This window comes from Sardina pilchardus, chromosome 5, assembly GCF_963854185.1.
Source record: "Sardina pilchardus chromosome 5, fSarPil1.1, whole genome shotgun sequence".
In the NCBI taxonomy this organism is placed as follows: Eukaryota; Metazoa; Chordata; class Actinopteri; order Clupeiformes; family Clupeidae; genus Sardina; species Sardina pilchardus.
In genome coordinates, this window is record NC_084998.1 from 18153680 (window position 1) to 18176916 (window position 23237).

General features: G+C 39.9%; 2 protein-coding genes across 2 annotated transcripts; one reads left to right on the forward strand and one right to left on the reverse strand.

The window, feature by feature from the left end:
• Positions 1 to 5: 5 nt before the first annotated feature.
• ublcp1 (ubiquitin-like domain containing CTD phosphatase 1) lies at positions 6 to 12557 on the reverse strand. The gene is made up of 11 exons (XM_062536773.1): positions 12466 to 12557; positions 11659 to 11833; positions 6275 to 6366; positions 6023 to 6108; positions 5651 to 5766; positions 5366 to 5464; positions 5197 to 5234; positions 3711 to 3809; positions 3496 to 3612; positions 3217 to 3344; positions 6 to 3103 (listed from the first exon to the last, which is right to left on the reverse strand). Exons 2-11 carry the CDS (start codon positions 11810 to 11812, stop codon positions 3082 to 3084), a joined length of 951 nt encoding a protein of 316 aa, XP_062392757.1. The 5' UTR covers positions 11813 to 11833; positions 12466 to 12557; the 3' UTR covers positions 6 to 3081.
• A 413-nt stretch (positions 12558 to 12970) lies between these two features.
• Positions 12971 to 18773, forward strand: zgc:110540 (deoxynucleoside kinase). Its single transcript, XM_062535646.1, has 7 exons — positions 12971 to 13271; positions 14388 to 14503; positions 14594 to 14787; positions 15853 to 16000; positions 16892 to 17007; positions 17292 to 17391; positions 17999 to 18773. The coding sequence occupies exons 1-7, from the start codon at positions 13178 to 13180 to the stop codon at positions 18023 to 18025; spliced, it is 795 nt and encodes a 264-aa protein (XP_062391630.1). The 5' UTR covers positions 12971 to 13177; the 3' UTR covers positions 18026 to 18773.
• Positions 18774 to 23237: the final 4464 nt, after the last annotated feature.

The following is a 23237-nucleotide window of genomic DNA, read 5'->3' on the forward strand; positions in this document are numbered from 1 at the left end:
GTATATACTATAAAAAAAAGTTTGACTTGTTTATTTACATTGAGGATATGTAATGCTTACACATTTATACATATTTCAAAACATAACCATAAACATGTGACAAACAAAAACATGTGATGAGGATCCCAGATTAATCTGAGGTACGACCCTTTTGAAGCAGGGACATCTGCTTTTTAACACAGGTCTCATGTTGTATACGGGGAAGCAGGAAACCCATATCAGAAATCACAGAGCACAACTAAATGTCACATTCACATGTAAATTCATCTAAATAAATATTAGTTAAGTCGTAAGTGTAAACCAACAATGCAATGACAAATGTGAACCTTTAAGTAAGGTTGTTCCTTCTTTCAACATTTTCAGCCAAAGTATAATACTAAACTACATTTTCATAGACCTTTCCCAATGTAACAACTCAAAATGAAATCATCCTGAAGTTACAGTACAATATCCTATGAATCCATCTGGAGTTAGAGGCTCACTAGATGACCCAAAACCTGTGGCCAGGGAGCACAGGTGATGAATTATTGCTTCCTCATTAACCAGATTGGTAAAAACAAGAGTGCAAAGGTCATGTTTTAAATTTCAAACAAACTCTTCAGGATGTTGTCAGTTTTTTCATGTTTGAGGAAAAACAGAAGTCCTGCGATATCAGCTGTAAGAGAGTTAAGAATGCCATGTGTTTCTGAATTTCCTTAGGTATGGCAAGTCACATCTATGATGAAAATCAACGGAAGCTGACACTTAAGTGTATGCAGCAATGCACACAGCACATACAAGGTGTGATTTAAATGGTGTTTAGATATGATGTTGCCCTTCTCTTTTTCTTTTGCTTTTTTCTGAGTTCTTGAATGTTATGAATGTTCAGATATAGGAAACCTAAGAGTGAGCTGACATTTCCACTACCATTTACAAAATAAACAATGTTTTCAAGTGAAAACAGCTCAATTTATGAAAGGCCAAACCTCAATATCTGAGGACCTCAGCTTTTAGTGTCAACAAATCAAGATTTTAAAAAAGAAAGAAAGAATGTACCGCAGGGGACATGTAAATCACTAAATAATTTAAGCAGTCTGGTTTTTATTTTGTAAGCAATGCTTCCAAATTCACTTGACTGCAATTATCAAGTTGTTGCTTTTTCATTTATTTTTTAATTTTCAAATCAAAGCGTCACCCTGTTCTGTTGCACAATGCATGCAATAGCAAACCTTTTGTGACCTGAGAAGCCCAGTCAGTGGAGACACTGCTGCAGGTTTGATAGAAATGCAATTATCCAAATGAATCGTTTATCCAATTATCGAAAAAGAGGTGTAAGCATGGACATATTTATTACTCACAATCCCAAAGTCAATCTGCTTTTTCGGAAGCTTTACTGGGATATTACCAAAGATATGGTTTCACATTGCATATCAAGTCCATCAAAGACAGGGAAATGTAATTGCTGTATGTCTCACAGGTCTCTGAATAGACCAGTCAAACTGCTTAAGGACATCTGAGGCAAACTAGACCCCTAACAACTTATTTAGTAACATAATGCTTCCTCATGTAGCTTATGCATAGCAGAGCCATGGGCCACGATGCGACCCGAACGGCATAATGTAAACCAAACAGCAAAACTCATAATACCTTTAAATCTCTTTACATGTGCTTTAGGAGTCACCTAATCACAATGATCAGGGAGGCTTGAGCAGGGAAGGCTCATTGTAGAAACCCCCAAAAGGCATTTTGCTAATATTTAAAGAGGGAGATGGGAATGGGTCGCAGCACTTCTAGATGTTAATGAGTCACTTGTTCTCTCACTTTCAGGTGAAAAAAAAAACAAGATTTGTGCCAGACATCAACTAAATATTACCTCAATATCAAAATGAAGAAAGTCTAAGAAGTACTTTCTCCAGCAAATTATTATATCTTCAAATCATCTTGCTAATTTTAAGGAAATGTTGTTTCAGAAGATCCCAAACAGTTTTTTAAACTTCTCATTTTGCTTAGCATGACCGTTTTGAATGGTCATCCCTGGCATGACTTCCCACGCCCAGGGTGAGTTGGCCTCGGAATGATGACCTGCTGTGAATTTTCAGTAACTCTCCACCAATGCAACTGGACCAGTGAGCTTCAGCCCAAATAAATTCAGCAGGGACTGCTTGCATACAAGTCAGCATACAAAATGCTGTTAACACTGTTGGCATGGTAAAACCTAGGCATCAATTACAACACAAACACTAGCAATGTGCCTCTAGATGCCCCTCCTCCTGTACCATGGTGGGCCCATCTCACACGTTCTTAGTACAGAAACATCCCACACATAGCCTTGCCCTATCAGCGCTTGTACCAGTTAAACTGACCATGGGCTTTGATGAAATGTATATAGTCATAGCCAACGCATGCAAAAATGAATGGCTGGCCTTACCAACTAGCATAACCAACACGGTCATGGAAAGGTACGGGACCACATAGAATAAGTGGAAGAAAATAAGTATCTTTTGTCCACTGTGTTGTTGAAAATTAAATTAATGTTGAAAATGCAATAAAAAAGTACATGGGTACATGTCAATCCCATTGAGAAAATGTGACAGGAAAACTGCCTGAAGTATAATCTCCATGGAGAAAACATAGTTCAGCAGATCCTTCAGCTAGACCACATTTTGGCTGTACCGATGCCGTGCATGCTATTCAGCCACCACCAGCTTCAATTCCAGTACAATTCCACACCATACACAACTCCCTGCCTCCACTATAATACTGCAACCTGTGACCACCACGCACAGGATGAGAAAGAGCACACATGCCAAGTGTGCACAACACAAATGTCCATACAGATGGAGGAAAGTGGAGAAACACATACAGAAAGATGAGAATGGAGCAATGTCATGCTTTTTGGGGGTAGTAGTGTTATGCTAAGATGTAGCAGGTTGGGTGGTGCACAGTGTTTTGTAAGACTTATGAGAGAGTACCTAAGCCACGTAAAAGATCATGACGGAACAGATGGGACACAGAAGGGAAGAAACTGAGAGGAGAGAAAAATGGGCTGTATAACCAGGAGCTATTTGGTGAGGGCTTCAGTGTCTTTCCAGGAGGCTGTCTTCACTGTTTCTTTGAGAGATACCTGCAGAGAGCATCAAAAGTTTGTCAGAAGCTACTTCAAAACCAGGAGTAACCATAGGAATGCTTGTTCTGTATCTATATGGAGTGTTTTAGTGAGGAGGAGGAACTGCTCACCTCTCCCAGTGTTTGTGATTGAGACCTGAGAAGTCTTCTAGCTTAGCAATCTCCCTCAGGTAATGTGACAGTTTGTAGAGCTCCTTGTCTTTCTCACGGTTTAAATGTGCCTTCATGAATGGACGGATCTAACAAGCAAAAAAGGGAATTGAGGCGTTACATGAGGATTGAATGTGATGACACTACAGCATTAATCTAAATATTGAGTACTATTAAAAAACAGTTTATAATGTAATTTGAAATAAATCAATTAGATTTTTATATTTGTGGCACTTATACCTTCAGTCCGTTTTGTGGGTTCATTAGGAAGTTCCTGCCGATGTCATCAAACATGATAGTGTTCTTCTTACTATACAACTCACTGTACTTCCCCCAGATCACACCTAGAGGTTTTACCTAAGTAATAAAGTCAAACAATAGCACACTGGTTTGACAGCTGACACAGAATAACTAGACAGGTTTAGTTAGCCAGCTAGAGGGACAGGTTTACGGACCTCAACCACACCCCTCTTGGGAGTGTGTACAGTGATCATGGCTGCGCTGTCGAGCATGAAGGTGATCTTGTAGTTGGGGTTGTCGATCACACCTAGCTCCTAGGTTGCAAAAATAAGGAGAGAGAAATTTAAAAAGTATGTCCTGAAAGACTGACCCCCACTGGACAAATATTGAACGTAACTCAGAAGAAAGTTATATTATACAGTGAGGAGCACATGTATTTGATACCATGCTAAAACAGGAATATAAAATCATCATTTGACAATTGATCTTAATGCTTTAATTCAGAAAATGAGTAAAAATCAAACCGCCAAGGACACCAATTTTCTTTGAGATTGAAGAATGTATCATAAATAGATAAATGTTTTCCTTAAATGCTAGGGGAAGGAAGTATTTGACCCCCTATGTAACCCTATGGGAATTTAACACATAGGGGCAGGCAGATTTTTATTTTTAAAGGCCAGCTATTTCATGGATCTAGGATATTAAGCATCCCGATAAATTTCCCTTGGCCTTTGGAATTAAAATAGCCCCACATCATCACATACCCTGGACCATAGCTAGAGATTGGCATGGTGCTTTTTCCAGTAGGCCTATTCCAGCTCAATGAGCATCAAACAGGCTAATAGGCCTACTGGAAAAAGCACCATGCCAATCTCTAGCTATGGTGAAAGGTATGTAATGATGTGGGGCTATCTTAATTCCAACGGCCAAGGGAACTTTATCAGGATGCATAATATCCTGAATCCATGAAATAGCTGGCCTTAAAAAATAAAAATCTGCCTGCCCCTATGTTAACCCTATGTGTTAAATTCCCATAGGGTTACATTGGGGGTCAAATACTTCCTTCCCCCTAGCATTTAGGAAGAACAATTTTCAATCACAAAGAAAATTGGGGTACTTAGCGGTTTCATTTTTACTCAATTCTTTAATTAAGACATTAAGATCAATTGTCAAATGATGATTTTATATTCCTCTTTTTAGGCAACTTTAGCATGGTATCAAATACATTTTCTCCTCACTGTATCTGCAAGACAATTTTTTGTCCAATGCCCATTGTGTGTAATTTCTAGATGATGAATTTCCAATAGAAATAATTTACCATTTCTACTGTAAGCTACCTTATTTACATGCTATTGTTAGGAAACCAGCCAGCTTGCTTTCACATTATGGGTGCCTCTCAGCTCTCAACCTCTCTCGATCCTCGGTCCTCTAGGCTCGTTCCCACTGATCTATAACTAACACTGGACAGACTATCCTATTGTTGCCGCCCCATCGTTCTTTATGTAGATCACTGGCGACGAGGATCAAGGAAAGAAGGGAGGATGTATAAAAGATGAATGAGAGGCACCCTATGCATATCCTGGAAACATCTTTACTACATAGCACAGCCTTGTGGTCATCATCTGCAATGGATACCTTTACAGAGCACTTACAGATACAATTTAATTGGGATGACAAAATGTACAATTCAGATTAACTTACTTTCATCTTTGCATCAATCCATTTCATGCTTGTGGCCGCTAAACAGAGGATAAAAAACACAGCAAATACTAATCTGAAAATGATGGTCCTGATTCAAAGTCTCAGAAGTGTAGCAGAACTTGACACATTTCTGGTAAAAAAAAAAAAAATGGATTGGAAATATACTTACACCAAATAACAATATCATAGTCTTCGTATGCGGAGGTGAGGAACTCATGGAGGAAAGGCCTCATGAGTTCTTGCCCTGTCTCCGCACAGGACTTGTGATCTACATGAGGCAGAACACAAGACACATATATACTTACTGCCACAAAGCTATTAGTTCCCATATCTAAAGTCCTTACACAACACAGATTCACATAAGCTATTTCATAACTAAAACATCAGTAGGCTATACATCGTCCAGTGACATGCGTTATCTCTTTGGTAATTTGAGCCACATCAAAGGCCTTACCAAACAAGGTGTAATCCACGTCAAGCACCAGCAGACGCTTCCCTTCCCTTGGAGGGTTCAGCTCCTCTACTTTATAATCTTTTACCCGTCGAGCAATCTTGGCCAAGTTTTCCTCTCTACATTGAAGGGTTGAAATGACAAGCTGCATTATTTCAGGAGTCTCCCAAACATATACTAATATTTCACTAAGATTTGACTTTACTCTTCTCAAATATTCATATATATTTTTCCCTCCACCCCCAATTCTCCACAAATATCACATTGACGACCACCTTGGGCATTACAATAAAATCAATCAAGGCACATTTTGATTTAACATAAGCCACTGCAATATTGTGTTGAAATGTTTTAACAGTCTGTTATGATACCAACCTGTTCTCTACTTCAATGACCTCCTCCTCAATATCAAAATCGTTTACAACGTCATCATTTTCTGGTGGAGGAGCCATGATGTCTTCCTGTTGATACAAAAATAGACACGTTAGATTTTTTACTGGCAGACACCATACATAAAACCAATAACTCAGAGAAATATACCAATAACCTTGACATACTGATGATAATGTGTATTTGTTGAGCATCACAAAGATCTTTTTCTGTGTAGAGAAAAAAGTTCCAACCTACCAGATTCTCCTCTCGACTGCCCATCATCATGATCTTTGTGTTGGGCTTCAGCTTCAGTGCTCCCAGCTTAACATCATCTTCAGCTGGTTTTCCTACAGTGCAGAACACATCATAAAATAAGACTATTCGAGTTCAAGTTCATTCCTCCTTAATTACACATACATGATGAATGAATCAAACAAAACCACATTTATTGTTTTCTTGCAATGTAGCTACAACCAACACTTTACTCTAAAACAACTCTGTTCCCGTTCTTCTGTGTCAACATTGTTTGAGAATCATCATCTTTATGAGGATACTGTACAACGTTTTCCCCATTGCCTCAGTGTGCCTGTATGTTTCATTTTTTAAAAAAATACATTGGTGTGCACTTTTGTATGTTGTTGATTGATGCATCTCATTGTTGATTGATTATTGAAGTAAAAATCTATTTGTGCCACTTTGAAAGTATTCTCATCACCTTCATGCATTTAGATACACTTACTCATTTAGCAGACACTTTTATCTAAAGTGACTTACATCAAGGTACAGTGCAGAGGAGACCTTAGCTCCGAAAAACACTGCCTCTGTCCATACTATTACTAGAGGATAAGAGTGCAGACATTATTAATACTAGTCAAAGTGTGGTAGGAGAAGAAAGTGGTAGAAGTAGGGGGTAGAGGAGAGCTGTGTCTGATAAGTGCCAAAAGCGCTAGGAGAGGAGGTTTCCTAGGAAGAGTATGGTCTTCAAGAGTTTATTTATTTATCTATTTTTTAAAGACAGAGAAGGACACTCCTGCCCCGGTGGCATTTGGCAGGTCATATCACCATCGGGGGACCACAAATAAAACAACATTCCTTGGAGGAGTGCAGCGCCTAAGGGTGCTTTCACACCAACATCGTTTGGTGCGCACCAAACGGTCCATTCGTACCAAAACCTCTTAGTTTGGTTCGTTTTCGTTGGTGTGAAAGCATTAATCGCACTCGGGTGCGCACCAAAACAAGCGGACCGAGACCTCCAAAAAGAGGAGGTCTCGGTCCGCTTGACTCCGCACCAAAAGTAGACCTCTGGTGCGGTCCCTCTGGTGAGAACGCGAACTGGGGTCCAAACCATAGACTGTAGGTCAAAATAGTGAGTCAAAATTGGCGCCGATTTCTACCGGAAGATAAACATTGAGAAAAAAATCAATCAGACTAATTTTGGTTCGTTTTCTGGTGTGAAAGCAGACCTCACTGGAGTCTATATGTATGAGGGTATAATTGGTGCAAAAGTCACGAGCACATTTAACTGGAGATTTCGCATTCGTACACTAAAGTCACACATGTGTAACCGTACATTTGAAGTTGTACATATTTTTTTCATACCTTGTTAACACAAAATAGGGCTACGGGTTCACGAATCCGTTTTACAAGTTCACAAAACCGTTTTACAGATACACGAATTCTCACCTGTGCATCACAAGTTACTGGCCTCATCCCCTCGAGACTTTTGCCCCACTTACACTGCAACGATTGGGGCAAAACACATTCGCACATTCGTGTTTCATAATCTGAGAACATGCACAACATTCGTGCACTTGCAAACCGTAAATTTGAAGTTGTACATATTTTTTTTCATACGTTGTTAACACAACAGAGGGCTACGGGTGCACAAGTCCGTTTTGCAGGTTTACAGATCCGTTCTACAGATACACAAATCCTATCCTGTGCATCACAGATCCTGGCCTCATCCCCTCGACACTTTTGCCCCATATACACTGCAATGTTTGGGGCAAAACACATTCGCACACCTGTGTTTCATAATCTGAGAACATTCACAACATTTGTGCATTTGTAAACCCAAACGTGAACTAATGCAACATAAGTTGTGCATCTGTGATATATTTTCTCATTCATAAAACTTGCACGGCTACACGTCAATCCATACAAGTGCTTGAGTCTACATCTGCGAGTTTCCGTTGCTGTTTTCCGGGGACGAATACTTTTGCACCAATTATACCACCTAGCGATGTGCAAAACAGATTTGTACTTGTGCACACAGAGAACATCGAACATCGAAAACAAAACAAGGCGGCCGGATCTGGATCTGGATCTGGATCGCGCCCACACATCCCTGCTCATAGCCTAACCTCCGCTTGTTTCCTCATCAATATAAAGGACAAGGACGCACAATTTGTAGATTTTCTTTTCACAGAGTGAGAAAACATTTCGTAGTGATTATTTGCACCCGGGTGTAGCCTAAATAGTGGAATGGAGGCATTTTCTTATTTTCACCCAAACCTGTAGCCTAATGCGTGCAGAAACAGATGGGATGGCCTACCTAAATCTAACAAGTTAGGATGTGTAAAAACAATCTTTTTGATGGAAACGTGGTGCTAAATTCCCATAAACTTGTTCAGTGAACGGGTAAAACCGTCCGTTTGTAAGCAAAATCAAGAATTACGAGTTTGTTTACCGTCACCTAGCAACCAGAAGATGGACAAATATTAGTAGTTCATCGTGCTTTATTAGAATTCGTGTAGGGTAGCGGGTAAATGCATAACTGATACTTTCAGATTGGCAGTTCGAATCTTATCCAAAGTTATCCCACTTCTTCTTTTTTTGCATGCCTAAATAGAGTTGTTTTCTGTAGAGGAGTTGACTATAGCGTTCTACTCACAACGGTAGCCTTTCTATAACTAAAATAAAACTAGACCATTTTGACAGGTTCATTAAGCACAAACTCTTATTTGCCGCGAGGTAACGTCATCAAAGAAAAGAGAGTCGTTCGCACATACTTTCACAATATTTTATTTTGGCATGCAAAAAAAAAAAAGAAGTGGGAAAACTATGGATGGGATTCGAACTGCCAATCTCAAAGTTCCGCTATGCATTTGCCCGTTACCCTATCCACGATATTCCGCAGCCAACAATGGGGGTCGCCATGACACCGAGACGGTTTTCTATTTCCGGCGAAGCTGCATTGTATCTGTTTTAACGTGACGGTTTACGGTGCTTAACATATCATAACGCATATAAAAGTCAACTTTTCTATTTTATATCGGTTATATGTGATGCAGTATATACATGCTGAGGGCAGAATTGTCAACATTTCGAAAGAAATCTAAGTTGAGGCATAACCTAGTTTGCTATGGAGAACGCACATGTTAACAGAATGAACGGAAGTTGAAAACCGTATCGTAACCATCGCAACGATACATATTTCCGGGTTGAGGAAAGAGGTGAATACGATTGCTAGTAAAATCTCATGGACTAGGCCTACTAATATTTGTCTATCTTCTGGTTGCTAGGTGACGGTAAACAAACTCGTTATTCTTGATTTTGCTTACAAACGGACGGTTTTACCCGTTCACTGAACAAGTTTATGGGAATTTAGCACCACGTTTCCATCAAAAAGATTGTTTTTACACATCCTAACTTGTTAGATTTAGGTAGGCCATCCCATCTGTTTCTGCACGCATTAGGCTACAGGTTTGGGTGCAAATAAGAAAATGCCTCCATTCCACTATTTAGGCTACACCCGGGTGCAAATAATCACTACGAAATGTTTTCTCACTCTGTGAAAAGAAAATCTACAAATTGTGCGTCCTTGTCCTTTATACTGATGAGGAAACAAGCGGAGGTTATAGGCTATATGAGCAGGGATGTGTGGGCGCGATCCAGATCCAGATCCGGCCGCCTTGTTTTGTTTTCGATGTTCGATGTTCTCTGTGTGCACAAGTACAAATCTGTTTTGCACATCGCTAGGTGGTATAATTGGTGCAAAAGTATTCGTCCCCGGAAAACAGCAACGGAAACTCGCAGATGTAGACTCAAGCACTTGTATGGATTGACGTGTAGCCGTGCAAGTTTTATGAATGAGAAAATATATCACAGATGCACAACTTATGTTGCATTAGTTCACGTTTGGGTTTACAAATGCACAAATGTTGTGAATGTTCTCAGATTATGAAACACAGGTGTGCGAATGTGTTTTGCCCCAAACATTGCAGTGTATATGGGGCAAAAGTGTCGAGGGGATGAGGCCAGGATCTGTGGTGCACAGGATAGGATTCGTGTATCTGTAGAACGGATCCGTAAACCTGCAAAACGGACTTGTGCACCTGTAGCCCTCTGTTGTGTTAACAACGTATGAAAAAAATATGTACAACTTCAAATTTACGGTTTGCAAGTGCACGAATGTTGTGCATGTTCTCAGATTATGAAACACGGATGTGCGAATGTGTTTTGCCCCAATCGTTGCAGTGTAAGTGGGGCAAAAGTCTCGAGGGGATGAGGCCAGTAACTTGTGATGCACAGGTGAGAATTCGTGTATCTGTAAAACGGTTTTGTGAACTTGTAAAACGGATTCGTGAACCCGTAGCCCTATTTTGTGTTAACAAGGTATGAAAAAAATATGTACAACTTCAAATGTACGGTTACACATGTGTGACTTTAGTGTACGAATGCGAAATCTCCAGTTAAATGTGCTCGTGACTTTTGCACCAATTATACCCTCATATATATGCTACATAATAACAATTTCACTGCCTGAAGCGGACCAAATAATCGAATTAGTGGTGTGAAAGCGCCCTAAGAGGGTAACATAAGACTTGTGTGAGCACTTGAGTGTGTGGGTGCTGACCCAGCAATCACTTTGTATGCAAGCATAAGTGATGTATGTGGGCAGCTAAGGGAGGCCTGTGGAGCTCAATGAACAGTGGGGTAACAATAACATGCCCTTTTAGGTTGATTGAAGACAAGATGGGCCGCAGCGTTCTGAACCATTTGTAACGGTTTCACCACACAAGCTGGGACACCAGTGAAGAGGGTGTGGAAATGTTAGAAGAGAGACACTCCAAGATCTGTGCCACGACTGTGGCATCATAAGACGCAAAGCATAGATATAGCTGTGCGTCACCTGTGTAGCAGTGTTACGAGAAGCCATGCGAGTGGTTGATTGTTCATATATTGAATACTGCGAAGCACCATGATCAGGTAACAGAGGCAACATGGTCAGAGAATATTAGCTGGTCATCAATCATGACACCTTAATTTCTTGCAACCAAGGCAGGTGCAGGAGAGAGGGTGTCTGTTTTGATGTTGTGAATGTGATATATAGTGAATGTGGCAGGGAAGACCAGTAGTTCAGTCTTAGAGAGGTTTAGCTGGAGGTAGTGTTCCTCCATCCAAACAAATATGTCAGAGAAACAATCCAAGTCTGTGGCATCATCAGGAGAGAAAGAAATATAGTTGGGTATCATCTGCGTAGCTGTGATATGCAAAGCCTTGTGAGTGGATGACTGGGCCCAACATGGTTGTGTACACAGCACAGCTTCAATCATGTCTAAACCTTGCACAATACTGTTTCCATACATACATTTTTCAAACATCTTACTTTAAACATACAATATCATTGGTCTTACCTTTCAGCTTTAACCCCAGCAGCTTTTGTCGCTCTGGTAGGACACCTGTCAAACTCTTGATGGACTGCTTGAGATCCAATACTGTGTCCTCTTCGGACAAAGTGTTGATGGAATACTCCTGTCCACCCCATTTAATGATTACGGAAACAGACATCTTGAAGTAACCTCAGGATGTCTGTGGATATATAGCAGCACAGAGTGCATGTTACCAAGGATAAGTCATAGATAGAGGATATGCATCGCAATGTTCACTACATTAACTGCGAGGTAGGCTATTCTGTGTGTATATATCATTATATATAATATATCCCATATGCTAGATTTTATTGCAACCATCAGCAATTGTACATGTTAAGTGCTTGCTTATGTTTATCAAAAGTGCCATGATAGCAGCAGCAACAATAAGACGAACCATTCCAGCTAGCTCACTAGCTATAATAACGTTGACTATACAAATTCACTATCTAACCTACATTATGCCGTTATTGCATCTCTTTTTATCTCAAGCTGTATCGAGCGGATGTCAATGGATATTTTCAACAATTGAACACTAACATCATATGCATGATCAAAGCTACTGGGGTTGCCATGATGTTTAATTTAAGCTAGCTGCATTGCTAGCCAACTTATGACTAACGTTAGCTAAAGTGGGTTACATGCTTGAATCTGGTAAGCTATCCTGCAGCATAAAACGGGCGGGAATTACTGTTACATGGTGACCTCTTCATGTTTAGCATATCTAACGCAAACGGTATAATGGTTTGGTATAATTCATTGTGAATATGAATCATAACATGCATTACTTACAGAGAATGACATTCATTCGTTGATTAGTCAGCAGTTCTTCCTGTCTCCCAGTGATGCCTTGGTTTGTTTGTTACCATGCGCCTCCGCCTGCGACTTCCTGTGGATGGGGATGAGAAGACTGGGACACGTTTACCTTTTCATTTTAAGTCTAGCGTATCGTTCTTCCATTTACTCTGATTCTGGCTATTTAGATAGTGTATGTGTTATTTTATAGATAAATAATAATAATAATAAAAAAAACCTTGGGTGATCGGGATCCTGTGAACACGTGCTGTGACTGCGTACCGTTACATGTGGATAACTTACAAGCGCTTGTGTTCACGCTTTTTATGTTTTTACCTGGTCAATTTAATATTGTCATTTAATACAGATATCTTTTTAATCATTAGTGGTGCTCAACATCATGATCAACATCATGGAAAATTACACTAATTTTTGATTGGCTACATTCTTTCCGGAAACTGTTTTACGTCATCTTCCTTGAATTTACCGCGGAATTCGATTCTGGCGGATTTTGCAGCTCCCAGGCTGGTCAGTCCGTCAGTGAGGCGCCAACACAGCTCTCAGTTGTTGACAAGTTATTCAAAGGAGTATATGTTTGTTCGTGGAAGGAGACTCATTAACGTCACATCTTTTTGCTTCACATTTTATTTGACTTGAAGTGGTAACTTTCCCTGAAAAGACACGTTTCTCGTTGTGTCAAATATTTACCATGGCTACACCACCCAAGAGAATGTGCTCCAGTCCAGTTTTTAACAACAGTTTCGAGAAAAGAAACAAAAAAATATCGATCGAAGGAAACATCGGTGAGTTTTCTATTTGAACTCAAAATTGTCTTGCAGCAGTCTGATTTAATGCAACTGGGTTAACGTTACCTAAGTTAACCTTAACTTATGTCTCAAGTCTAATGACACTTAAGTTATCGGTACATTAACTGGTTCTAATTTGATGCAATATAAACACTGCATGACTAACATGACATGGTCATGGCAGTATGATGTTGGACCCCCCAGATTTAGATACTTGAGGTCAACGAAAACGTAGGTTACTGAACTCCACGCGCCTAGACAAATACGAAATGGTGCTAACATTAGCTGCTAACCTGACTTTATCTAACCTTAGTTTACTTACTACATCGGTCCCTTGTACCGTTTAGCCACTCTTGTTTTTGAATGGAGAAGAGAGAGTAATGAATTCAAGTTTAAAGTTACTAGTGTGTGATTAAGACAGCTGTTGTGGTGAGTTTAACGTCACTAACGTTAGAGAAGAATCAGCAAAGTTTAGATTGGCGCCAAAAGATGTTTGGGCTAAAGACCAAGAGGACACAACATGTAAAACAGAGGGATATATGGAACAATTTACAACATACTGTGAGCTTAAATGATTGTGATGTTTAAGGCAAAAAACTAAACACGTTTTACAACTCGTTGACTTCAGTAACATTAGCAGCGAAGACAGAAGCTTCAGGTCGTAAGCTGTATTTATTTGGAACGCACTGTCCCTCCTCAAGTCCTTTGTTTTCATTGACAATGAATCATACCACTTGCAAGCCTATACAACAAGCGAGTACATTTGTAATATTTAAGCCATCTGTCAACAATTTGCATAATCTTAATAAGGATAAAGATCTCAAACATTATTCTCAATTTTAATCTGTCTATTTGAGTGTGAGAGTTTTAATGACATCTTTAAATGGGCATTCTCTTGTGGCATTCTGAACGAGGAATCTCCACTTAAGTTTCTTTTAGACACATCAGACCTCCCACTTGCCTGTATTCCTACTTACATTTGGTCTAATAATGGAAGGGAACCATGTTTTGCTATGTTTAGTGTTACTGGTGACATCTGGTTTTGCCCATCGGCTATTTTCTGTAAGGTCTTTATTGAATCAACTGAAGTAATATTTTCCCATTTGTCCACAGCGGCTGGTAAGTCCACTTTTGTGCGTATGCTGGAGAGGGCTTCAGATGAATGGGAGGTCATTCCAGAGCCCATTGCTAAATGGTGCAATGTGCAGACAACGGATAACGAGTACGAGGTAATGACCTTGGATATGTGGGAACAGGGGATCCCTTTACGGATGTAATAGCCTATCTAACAACATTCTTTCACTCATTTCCATTTCCAGGAGCTCAGCACTTCACAGAAAAGTGGTGGCAATTTGCTGCAGATGCTCTATGACAAACCCAGTCGTTGGTCGTACACCTTCCAGACCTACGCTTGTCTCAGCCGAGTGCGCTCCCAGCTCCAGCCCCCATCAGCCAAGCTGCGGCAAGCTGACCATCCTGTCCAGTTCTACGAGCGCTCTGTCTACAGTGATCGGTGTGTAGCCTTGACTTTTGGTACATTGTGGGACACCGTGTTCTAAATGTTTTTCTTTCTCGTTATATTGACGTAGAAATACAGAGATGTCGAGGTGACCTGGAGTGGTCAAGTTTTTTCCCCCAAACTGAAGGAGTGAGAGTGGCCATTTTGTGACTCCAATGACATTGAGTACATAATAGTGGTGGGCTGTAGCCTGACACTGTCATACTCAAAATTCTAGTCAGAATATGAGTCTGATACTGCTCCATTGGCAATGACAATGGACAATGAAATATGTAGCAAGTTAGGCTATTTGGGAAAACATTTCCCTTACTTCGTTTTTAAAAATGATTCCGTTCAAATGATGGTACAAACATGCTATGAACAGCTGGGGAAAGGTGTCGCAAGCCTAACGAGCAAACAGATTTCAAACAAACGAGGGAACATGTCACGTGTCGTGCAAACACACTGTTTTACTTTGATGAATGTGTAAAACCAGAGTTTGCCCACACATTCACTTTGGCCTAAGGTTTTCAGAAGTAATTATGTGATAAAACCTCCATTTTTTGTGTAAGGAAAGCCAAACTGCATGGAAATAATATGCATTTGTAGCCACAGTGTTTCTGTTGCAAACATAATCAACTTAGGCATGCTCAGATGACGTGATGGATGGATGCACTGTTGCTCATCTGTCCATTATCGTATATAGCCTGCCCTGACAATTTGATTGGTCCGAACAGCTCTGGTTCGAGCATAGTTGCACCACAACGGAGCAATGCAAGACCGAACTTCCCAACCTCAAATGTTGTGAACGGGGCTAAGTTCGGCTGGCACCCAGGCCAGGTGGACTGCCAAACGGCTTAAAAATGCTCGTCAAATGTGCCTAGATTAATGATGCTGTTTTTTGGACTGACAAAGTAATCATATGGCGTCATTGATGTGTAATAGACAACATTGCACAACATCAGTGCAGCATACACTGTCATTGTGAGAATGTTACCTTCATGTCTCATTTATTTGTCTTTACTCAATTATTATTGCCTCTAGATTTGACCTCTGGCTTTACTTTGTTGTTCCTTACAGGTATGTGTTTGCTTCCAATCTATTTGAGTCTGGGGACTTAAACGAGACCGAATATGCCATCTATCAAGACTGGCACAGTTGGCTGCTTTCGCAGTTTGAGGCTGAAATTGAGTTGAATGCCATGATTTACCTGCGGGCAGATCCAGAGGTTAGTAAACAACCCAAAATGAAATGTTTGTGTTGATAAAACGTTTTTTTAATTCCAGATTCCAAGAAGCTATGTGTAAGTGTCTGTGACTGCATGCACTTTATAAACAATGAGTGCGTTTACATGGACATTGATATTCCGATTTTAACCTGGTTAAGACAATATTCAGAATAAGATACTCCCATGTAAACATAATTTTCCGATTGCCTTAACCGGAATAAGGTCATTTTCGGAATAAGCATAACCAGAATAAAATAGGTGAAGTATTCCGATCATATTCTGGTTATTTAGGTGCATTCTAGACATGTAAACACCTTATTCGGAATACTGACGTTCTATTGGAATATTCACGGTATTTCGCGACAATTTAACACATCATTATGGCAAATAACAACAAACTGTTTAACGGCCCATGGTATTTCTTCTGTCGCGACAGTAAAAGAAAAGAAAAAGACCTTGTGACGTCAAACTTTTCAAAGTTATTTATAAGCGGAGCCTCAGAAAAGATGTCGAGAATGAAGAAGAAGGTAGGCTACACTTTGAAGCGAGGAAGAAACACACGCTAGACAGCATAGTAGTGACATATGTGGCAGCATAGCTTAGGCTAGTGATAAAGCTACTATGGAAACATTCAGGGAAGGAACGTCAGAACTTTCATTAATCAGAGTACGCTGCGTGTCATGTAAACGGGAATAGGAACAGAGTATTCTTTTAATAACTCATGTAAACACCTTATTCTGAATATTGTCACTATTCAGAATAAGGTCCATATTCGGATTATTAATGTCCATGTAAACGCACTCATTGACATGACACAAAAATTCCCTCCCTGTTACTGTACTTTATAATACCCAGTCCGTGTTACTAATGAATGACACGTTTATATCGCAGAAATGTATGCAGCGGTTACACACACGAGGACGTGAAGAGGAACAGGGAATTCCGCTCGAATATTTGGAGAAACTTCATTACAAACACGAATGCTGGCTCCAGCACCGAACCACACAGTATGTGCTTACTTACTTATTCTGCTAAGTGTAATGCTGAACTGTGACTAGTGATGGAAGAACAAGTAATTGTTGTTTTGTTTGTTTTTTGCACCAAATTATTTGATTAATCGACTGTGATTGGTATATAAATCTTTAATGATCCCTCTTTCATATGACCACATGGCATCAAAATGAATTCAAAGATAAAGCTGTCTAGGAACATTCCTTGAAGATTTGACTGTTCTTTCTGGTGATTTTGTCTTTGGTTGTATTCACAAAGTTGTACCTCACTCTCTCCACAGAATGGATTTTGAATACCTCAAGGACATCCCAATTTTGGTGCTGGATGTAAATGAAGACTTCAAAAATGACAGAATCAAACAGGAGGCAGTTATAGATAAGGTGTGTTTGAGGATCTTCTCTTGCATGTCCAACATCAGAATGATATTTGTTTGTGTTCATTCATTCATTCATTACAAGGAGTTTAAATCGTGCTGGATCTGTGGCCAAGTGTGATTGCTGTATTCTCAACTGGTAAAAATGAAGCAATGCCACTGAGCTGTTTCCCAACAGCACAAAGCAGAATAACTTGGTACAACAAAATATGCATTAGAAGCCTTGCGTTACTGGACAGCTGTCTCTTTACACTTGACTTGCTAATGCTGATATATTAATGTATAAAGATGAAGACATTTGTTTTATGTTGTTGTTGCCATGGACACGTTAGTAAAGAACACAGTACCTATATAATGTTTAGGCACGCGTTTGGATATTTTACAGCAGTATGGCCCTGGAGATAATTTGTGGCAACTGCTAGAATATAAAATTTCCCCCAATGCTACTGACATTATTTCTTACCTTGACAATTTAAGGTGAAGGTGGGCATGTTTTAAAGGCAGGCTGTTTTGTTGTATGGTTATGTTATGAATATCATTAGTGGCTAAAGATGGGTGAATGGAATTATGATCTGGGTTTTAGTGGTTAACCTGCTGTTCCTGTTTTTCTGCAGGTCAAGGACTTTTTGAGAACGGTGTGAAAATTTCTCCAAAACATCTCCAGATACATAATCCTGAACCGACTGCTATTTGGATGCTGCCAGCTGTACATATCTGCACCACCACAAATGCTGTTTACAACAAATATGAAAATGGCAGTTAACATTATGTCCTCTCCAAATAATTACAGAGTGAACCTTGTCATATGGGAAAGGGAAAGACTTAAGATTTTAAAATATTTTTATAGTAGGATTACTAATCAATAGAAATACATTTCCAATACATTTTTAACTTGTTGCTTTTTATATTGCAATGGACAAATATATGGAAATAGGTCCACAGGAGTTGTGTGATTCTGCCTCCAAGTTTTGTATAGTTTTATTTATTTAAACATTGTTGAATGTTTCAAGTCTTTGAACTCTGAGAGGCAGTACATTTTTCTGAGCGGCATCAAGTGTCCATAATTGTGTGAAACTGCTTTACCACTGGGGGGCAGTATACTGCATTTCTGGCATTATGTGATTGGGCCTCTGATTCTGCTTACTCAACCTCCAGATGTACAACTAGTGGGGTCACTTGCTGACTTATCTTTTTATGTTCAGGAATATGAACTGCTACATATAGATTCCAGCACATCCAGTTCAGTGGATCATTTAGAATCTAATTTAATTTCTTAGTTTCCACTGAAGTGTGAAGCTGAGTACTGTGGGTGTGCATGCTATTGAGATTTTGACATTGATCTGTGTGTAAATATTTTTGTCAGTTCAATAAAATACGAGTGTGACTGTACTGTAGTTCAAATCTTGTTTTCGAACAGTGCACGTGGGTACCTTCTGCCACTCGCTGCCCATCACAATGCGGCCACGTGTTGAACACAGTTTTCACAGCTGTTATTTCACAGTGGAATCAATTTGCATATTTTAGATCACCGTCCTTGTTCAAAAGTATTGACAGTGACACTCTTATACAGTAATAATAAGTGATACACACCTATTTTTAGAGCATCAACAAATGACCATTTTGCATGAGAAAAGTAAGACTAGGAGGGCCAGAAAGCAGCTTCAGCTAGTCTAGTGCTTTGAGAATCGTACGACCATTGCAAGAAGGGCTTATGCAAAGAAGTCTTCCTTCTTTAAGATGGTTTGTTTGCGGATGAATGGGTCAAATGTTCCCCTAACTTGTCTGGAATTTATAAGCTTGTATAAATCTTCGAAGCCGTTGAGAAAGGAGTTTATTGGAGAGAGGTGTTCACATACTATTTTACATTAAGAGTATTTACCAATGAGTGGGTCTCCAAAGCCTTTTAGACACATTTAGAAATGTTCATCAGGTTCATACTGTGTTACAGCATCTGACAAGATGCTATAATGCAGTATGATACTTAAGTATTTATAATCTGGTGCAAGTGTACTCAAAAAGCATTACTACACAATTGTGAGAACTTGTATGGAGTCACAAAAGACCACATGAAGATGGTATGTTCGCAGGCAGTTGCCCAGTTGTGGGCTTGTCATGTTCATATGGAGTTTCATGTCCAACAATTACTTGGGCATTTGCCGTTTAGGTCACTTGAAAGATACATATCCTTTCACAAGCATCTTACACCATATCTTTAAGCAAATACAGTTGTTTATTTACGATTAATACCTTTGCTGTGGCGTCCTTGTTTTTCACATTCCGACGGCAAAGCACATGAATGCTCACAGTGGGAAAAACAATATAATCAAAGGGCACATCAAAGACATTATCAAGAGGTGAATGAAGTGTTATTTACTGTATGTTTTTTTGCTATAACATTGTAACTCTTTGTCTTATGACAATCATCATGATTCATTATGAATGCAGTATAATCCTTTATAATTGTGTTTAACATGTGTGAACTGAACCACAGACATTTCTGAATTGTTTTAATTCTTGTTAGTCCTTCTCCTCGTGTTCTAACCAGTTAACATTTTCCCCAAGGAATAATGCAGAGGTTTGTACTTTCCTTAAAGTATCAGTAAGTTTAAAACAGTAGAAATGTTGTAAATACTGCCTTCTCGTCTGTGTGCCTTCCCAGTGTATGTGAACTCTGTAATTTCTAATGACTTGGTTCATCATGATGTGTCAGATCACTTCTGTGTCTTTAACAGATATGCTCCTCTGTTCCAACGTCAACCAGTCTCCCTGGAAACTCATGCATACTGTATTCCATATTACACTGTCCACCAGCCTAGATGTCAGAGTCTGACTAAAAAAAATAAGTTATGGGGGCAATATGGATCCAGTTAATACATTTTACATAAGAAGTTATAAATATCTCACTGACATCAAGCAGTGCTCGGCCACTGATAAAAATGGCCTTAACCTACTGTATCTAGAATCAGTCACTGACAGATTTGTCAGTTGACCTTTAAACCTACAATGCTAGGTACAGCTCTCCTTGGACAAGATTTTGTCTCTGTGTTGTTGCAATGAATTTTCTTCTTAGGTAATTATCTTTCCCTACATGGTACATTTCGATGCCCCTGGAGAGCTGTAGTCAAGTCAAAGACCACTTTATTCAAGTCCAAGATGAGAAATCAAAAGAGGTTTGAGTCCAGGGCTGGTTCTAGCCTACTACACTTGGGTGGGCTGGTAGACATTTTGGGTCACAGCAAAGCAGTCAATTTGGATCAATAACTATAACACAAAACACAAACAAAAAAAGAGCGGCACTACCTAGCTCGAGTTGCTCCAGCCAACAGCCAGGGATGAGAAGTGTTTCTGATGTATTTAAGTTTTTCAAATACAAAATAGTATTTTGTCATTTCCATTTTATTTTGTTGAAGAAACATTTTGTATAAAAAGTTTTAAGTGTGTATTTTTTGTAGCCTGCATGGTCATACCAAACCCTCATACTAATATCGTACAGAGGGTCTGGACCTGCTCCATTCAGAATCGATTTGAGGCAGAAGTTTGAAACGATTGGGCCTGATTTTACCCAATCGCTAACGTTTGGTCGTGATGCGCAAATGCTCGACGTCATCGTTAACACCTGCCTCCCCCATCCCCGCCGTTCACTGATTGGTCCGGATGGAATTCATCCTGAGAAATCGAGTTCAATGGGATCAGACCCAGATGTAATGGTGAAGGGAAATGAAAATTGAGCAGAAGCTTATGCAGGGCTATGCCAGGCTATATTTTTTTGTAGTAGGCCTATAAAAATGGTTTTGCTAAAACCAATAGGCAGCCTTCTTTGGTGATGTGATGACAGATGAGTAACTTGGTTGCTCATACAATACACTCCCTATGACACCAACCTCAAGTTTTTGAAGAACTTGATCAGTTTCTTGAGAATTTTAATTATCGGATCTGGTTGCCCTGTGATGTTGCTCAATCTGGGCATGCATGGACAATAGTGGGATTCGACTTGATTTCTGAGATTCTGAAAACGTCAGATCTCAGGAATAATCACATATGCAGTCAGCTTAAGACGGCTAAATCGAATCCACCTATTGTCAGAGACTTGTCTCCACGTTGTACTGCTGGGCAAGTTCAGTTGTGACTATCTCTGATGCAGCTTTTAAGCTATACGATGTAACAGGCAGGTCAGCATAGTTGATCAACTGACTGTTAGCAGATTTTGCCATGTCTCGCAGAGAAAACCCTTTGCTCTCTGTCCACTTACAGTAAACAACAGAGTCAGTGATGAAGGAATAGATTAAATAGGTTTTAGGTTTGCAAAGTCATGCTGTCTTGAAAGTAGGCCTACTTTTAGTACAATATTTATTTTGATGCAAAGTGTGGCTAATGTATTTTGACGTTTATTTTGATACACTTAAAATTAGGGTGTTTGATATTTTATTTTGCCCATCCCTGTCAACAGCTAGAGCATCCAGGCAGCTACAATGCAACACTCTGAAGACATCTTTAAAATCATGCCCCCCAGAGTACAGCACTGTAGCTGCTTGGCTTCGCTAGCTGTTGGTTGCAGCGGGGTCATCCCTGTCCCTGGGTCCTATGTTCCCCGGTTTTCCCCAAAAGGTCCTATGTTCCCGGGTCACATACCGAGAAACATACGACCCTATAGGGCAAAAGCGCGGAACATAGGACCCTTTTTAAAATGTCTAAAAAAAAAGGGTTAAGTGGTCTTGGATATAATTTGCTGGAGTCCTGCCCGTTCCACAGATGATTGACGTGTTTCATTTCCATTTCAGTGCTTCCAACTCAGTGGCTAAGTGGGTTAGGAATAGGATTTCAAGTGATTTAGCAAAAATGGCCAAAAAACAGAATCCCATACTCTACCTTTAATATGTGGCCAATATCAATGACAAGATGGACCAAATTAAACATTTGTTTTTCTGAACATGATCACTTAATCAATGACTTAGATTTATATTTAGAAAAATATATATATTTGTAAGCCAACTGGACTGGTTTAAACCAACTAGAAGATTTGGCGAGACCAAGACAACACTGAGACCATAATAAAGAGCCTGGACTCGAGTACTACAGCCTGTGGGCATACAAGCTCCATGTCATTGCTGTTCTTAAGATACCCAGCTACATGTAGGTTAGGCCCAATTTATTACTTAGGGTGGCTGTAGCATAAATCATACTGTATACTTGATGCTAGGAAAGTGATATCTCTGAAGTTGGTAACAGTTACACTCAAACTCAAACATTAGTCATGAACAACCAACCAAAGTTCGTATGTTTTGTAATCCTGCATCCAGCTTGCATGCAGCTGATACAAGAAGGAGAAGGAGAGAGGAATTTCAAGATATGAAACTCCCTCAAGTTTCCTGTCCTCAGTGTCAATTTGCGGCAACAACTTGTGAAGAGGAAGGACTAAACGTATTACCTTTGCCTGTGATGAGTATTGGGAGAGATGGGATCATAGCAAAGATTCTTTGTTCATCTATTGTCTATAAGAGATTAGGGTCCATGATGGTTTCTGTCCTGGCCATAGGCCTACTGTATATGGCTGAGGGGCCTTTTATGACATATCATACTGTTACCTGTACTATTTGACCGAGGGGCCCTATTCAGATATCAGGGGTTGAGAACATACTGTAATAGTGACTGCAGAGGCTTAGGCTCCAGGGCCCTCTGAGCCCTTGGGTCCCAGGGACGGCCAGGTAGGCCAGTTCAGTAATCCGTCCCTGCTTGTGCATTAAGCAAAATCCAGCTTTTTGAAGCCAACTTCTTGGCACCTGAATAGCTGATGATAACTATCTGATACTTGCTAGCCTGCCTGACCACCTGCCTCCCACAGTGCATCATTCTGTC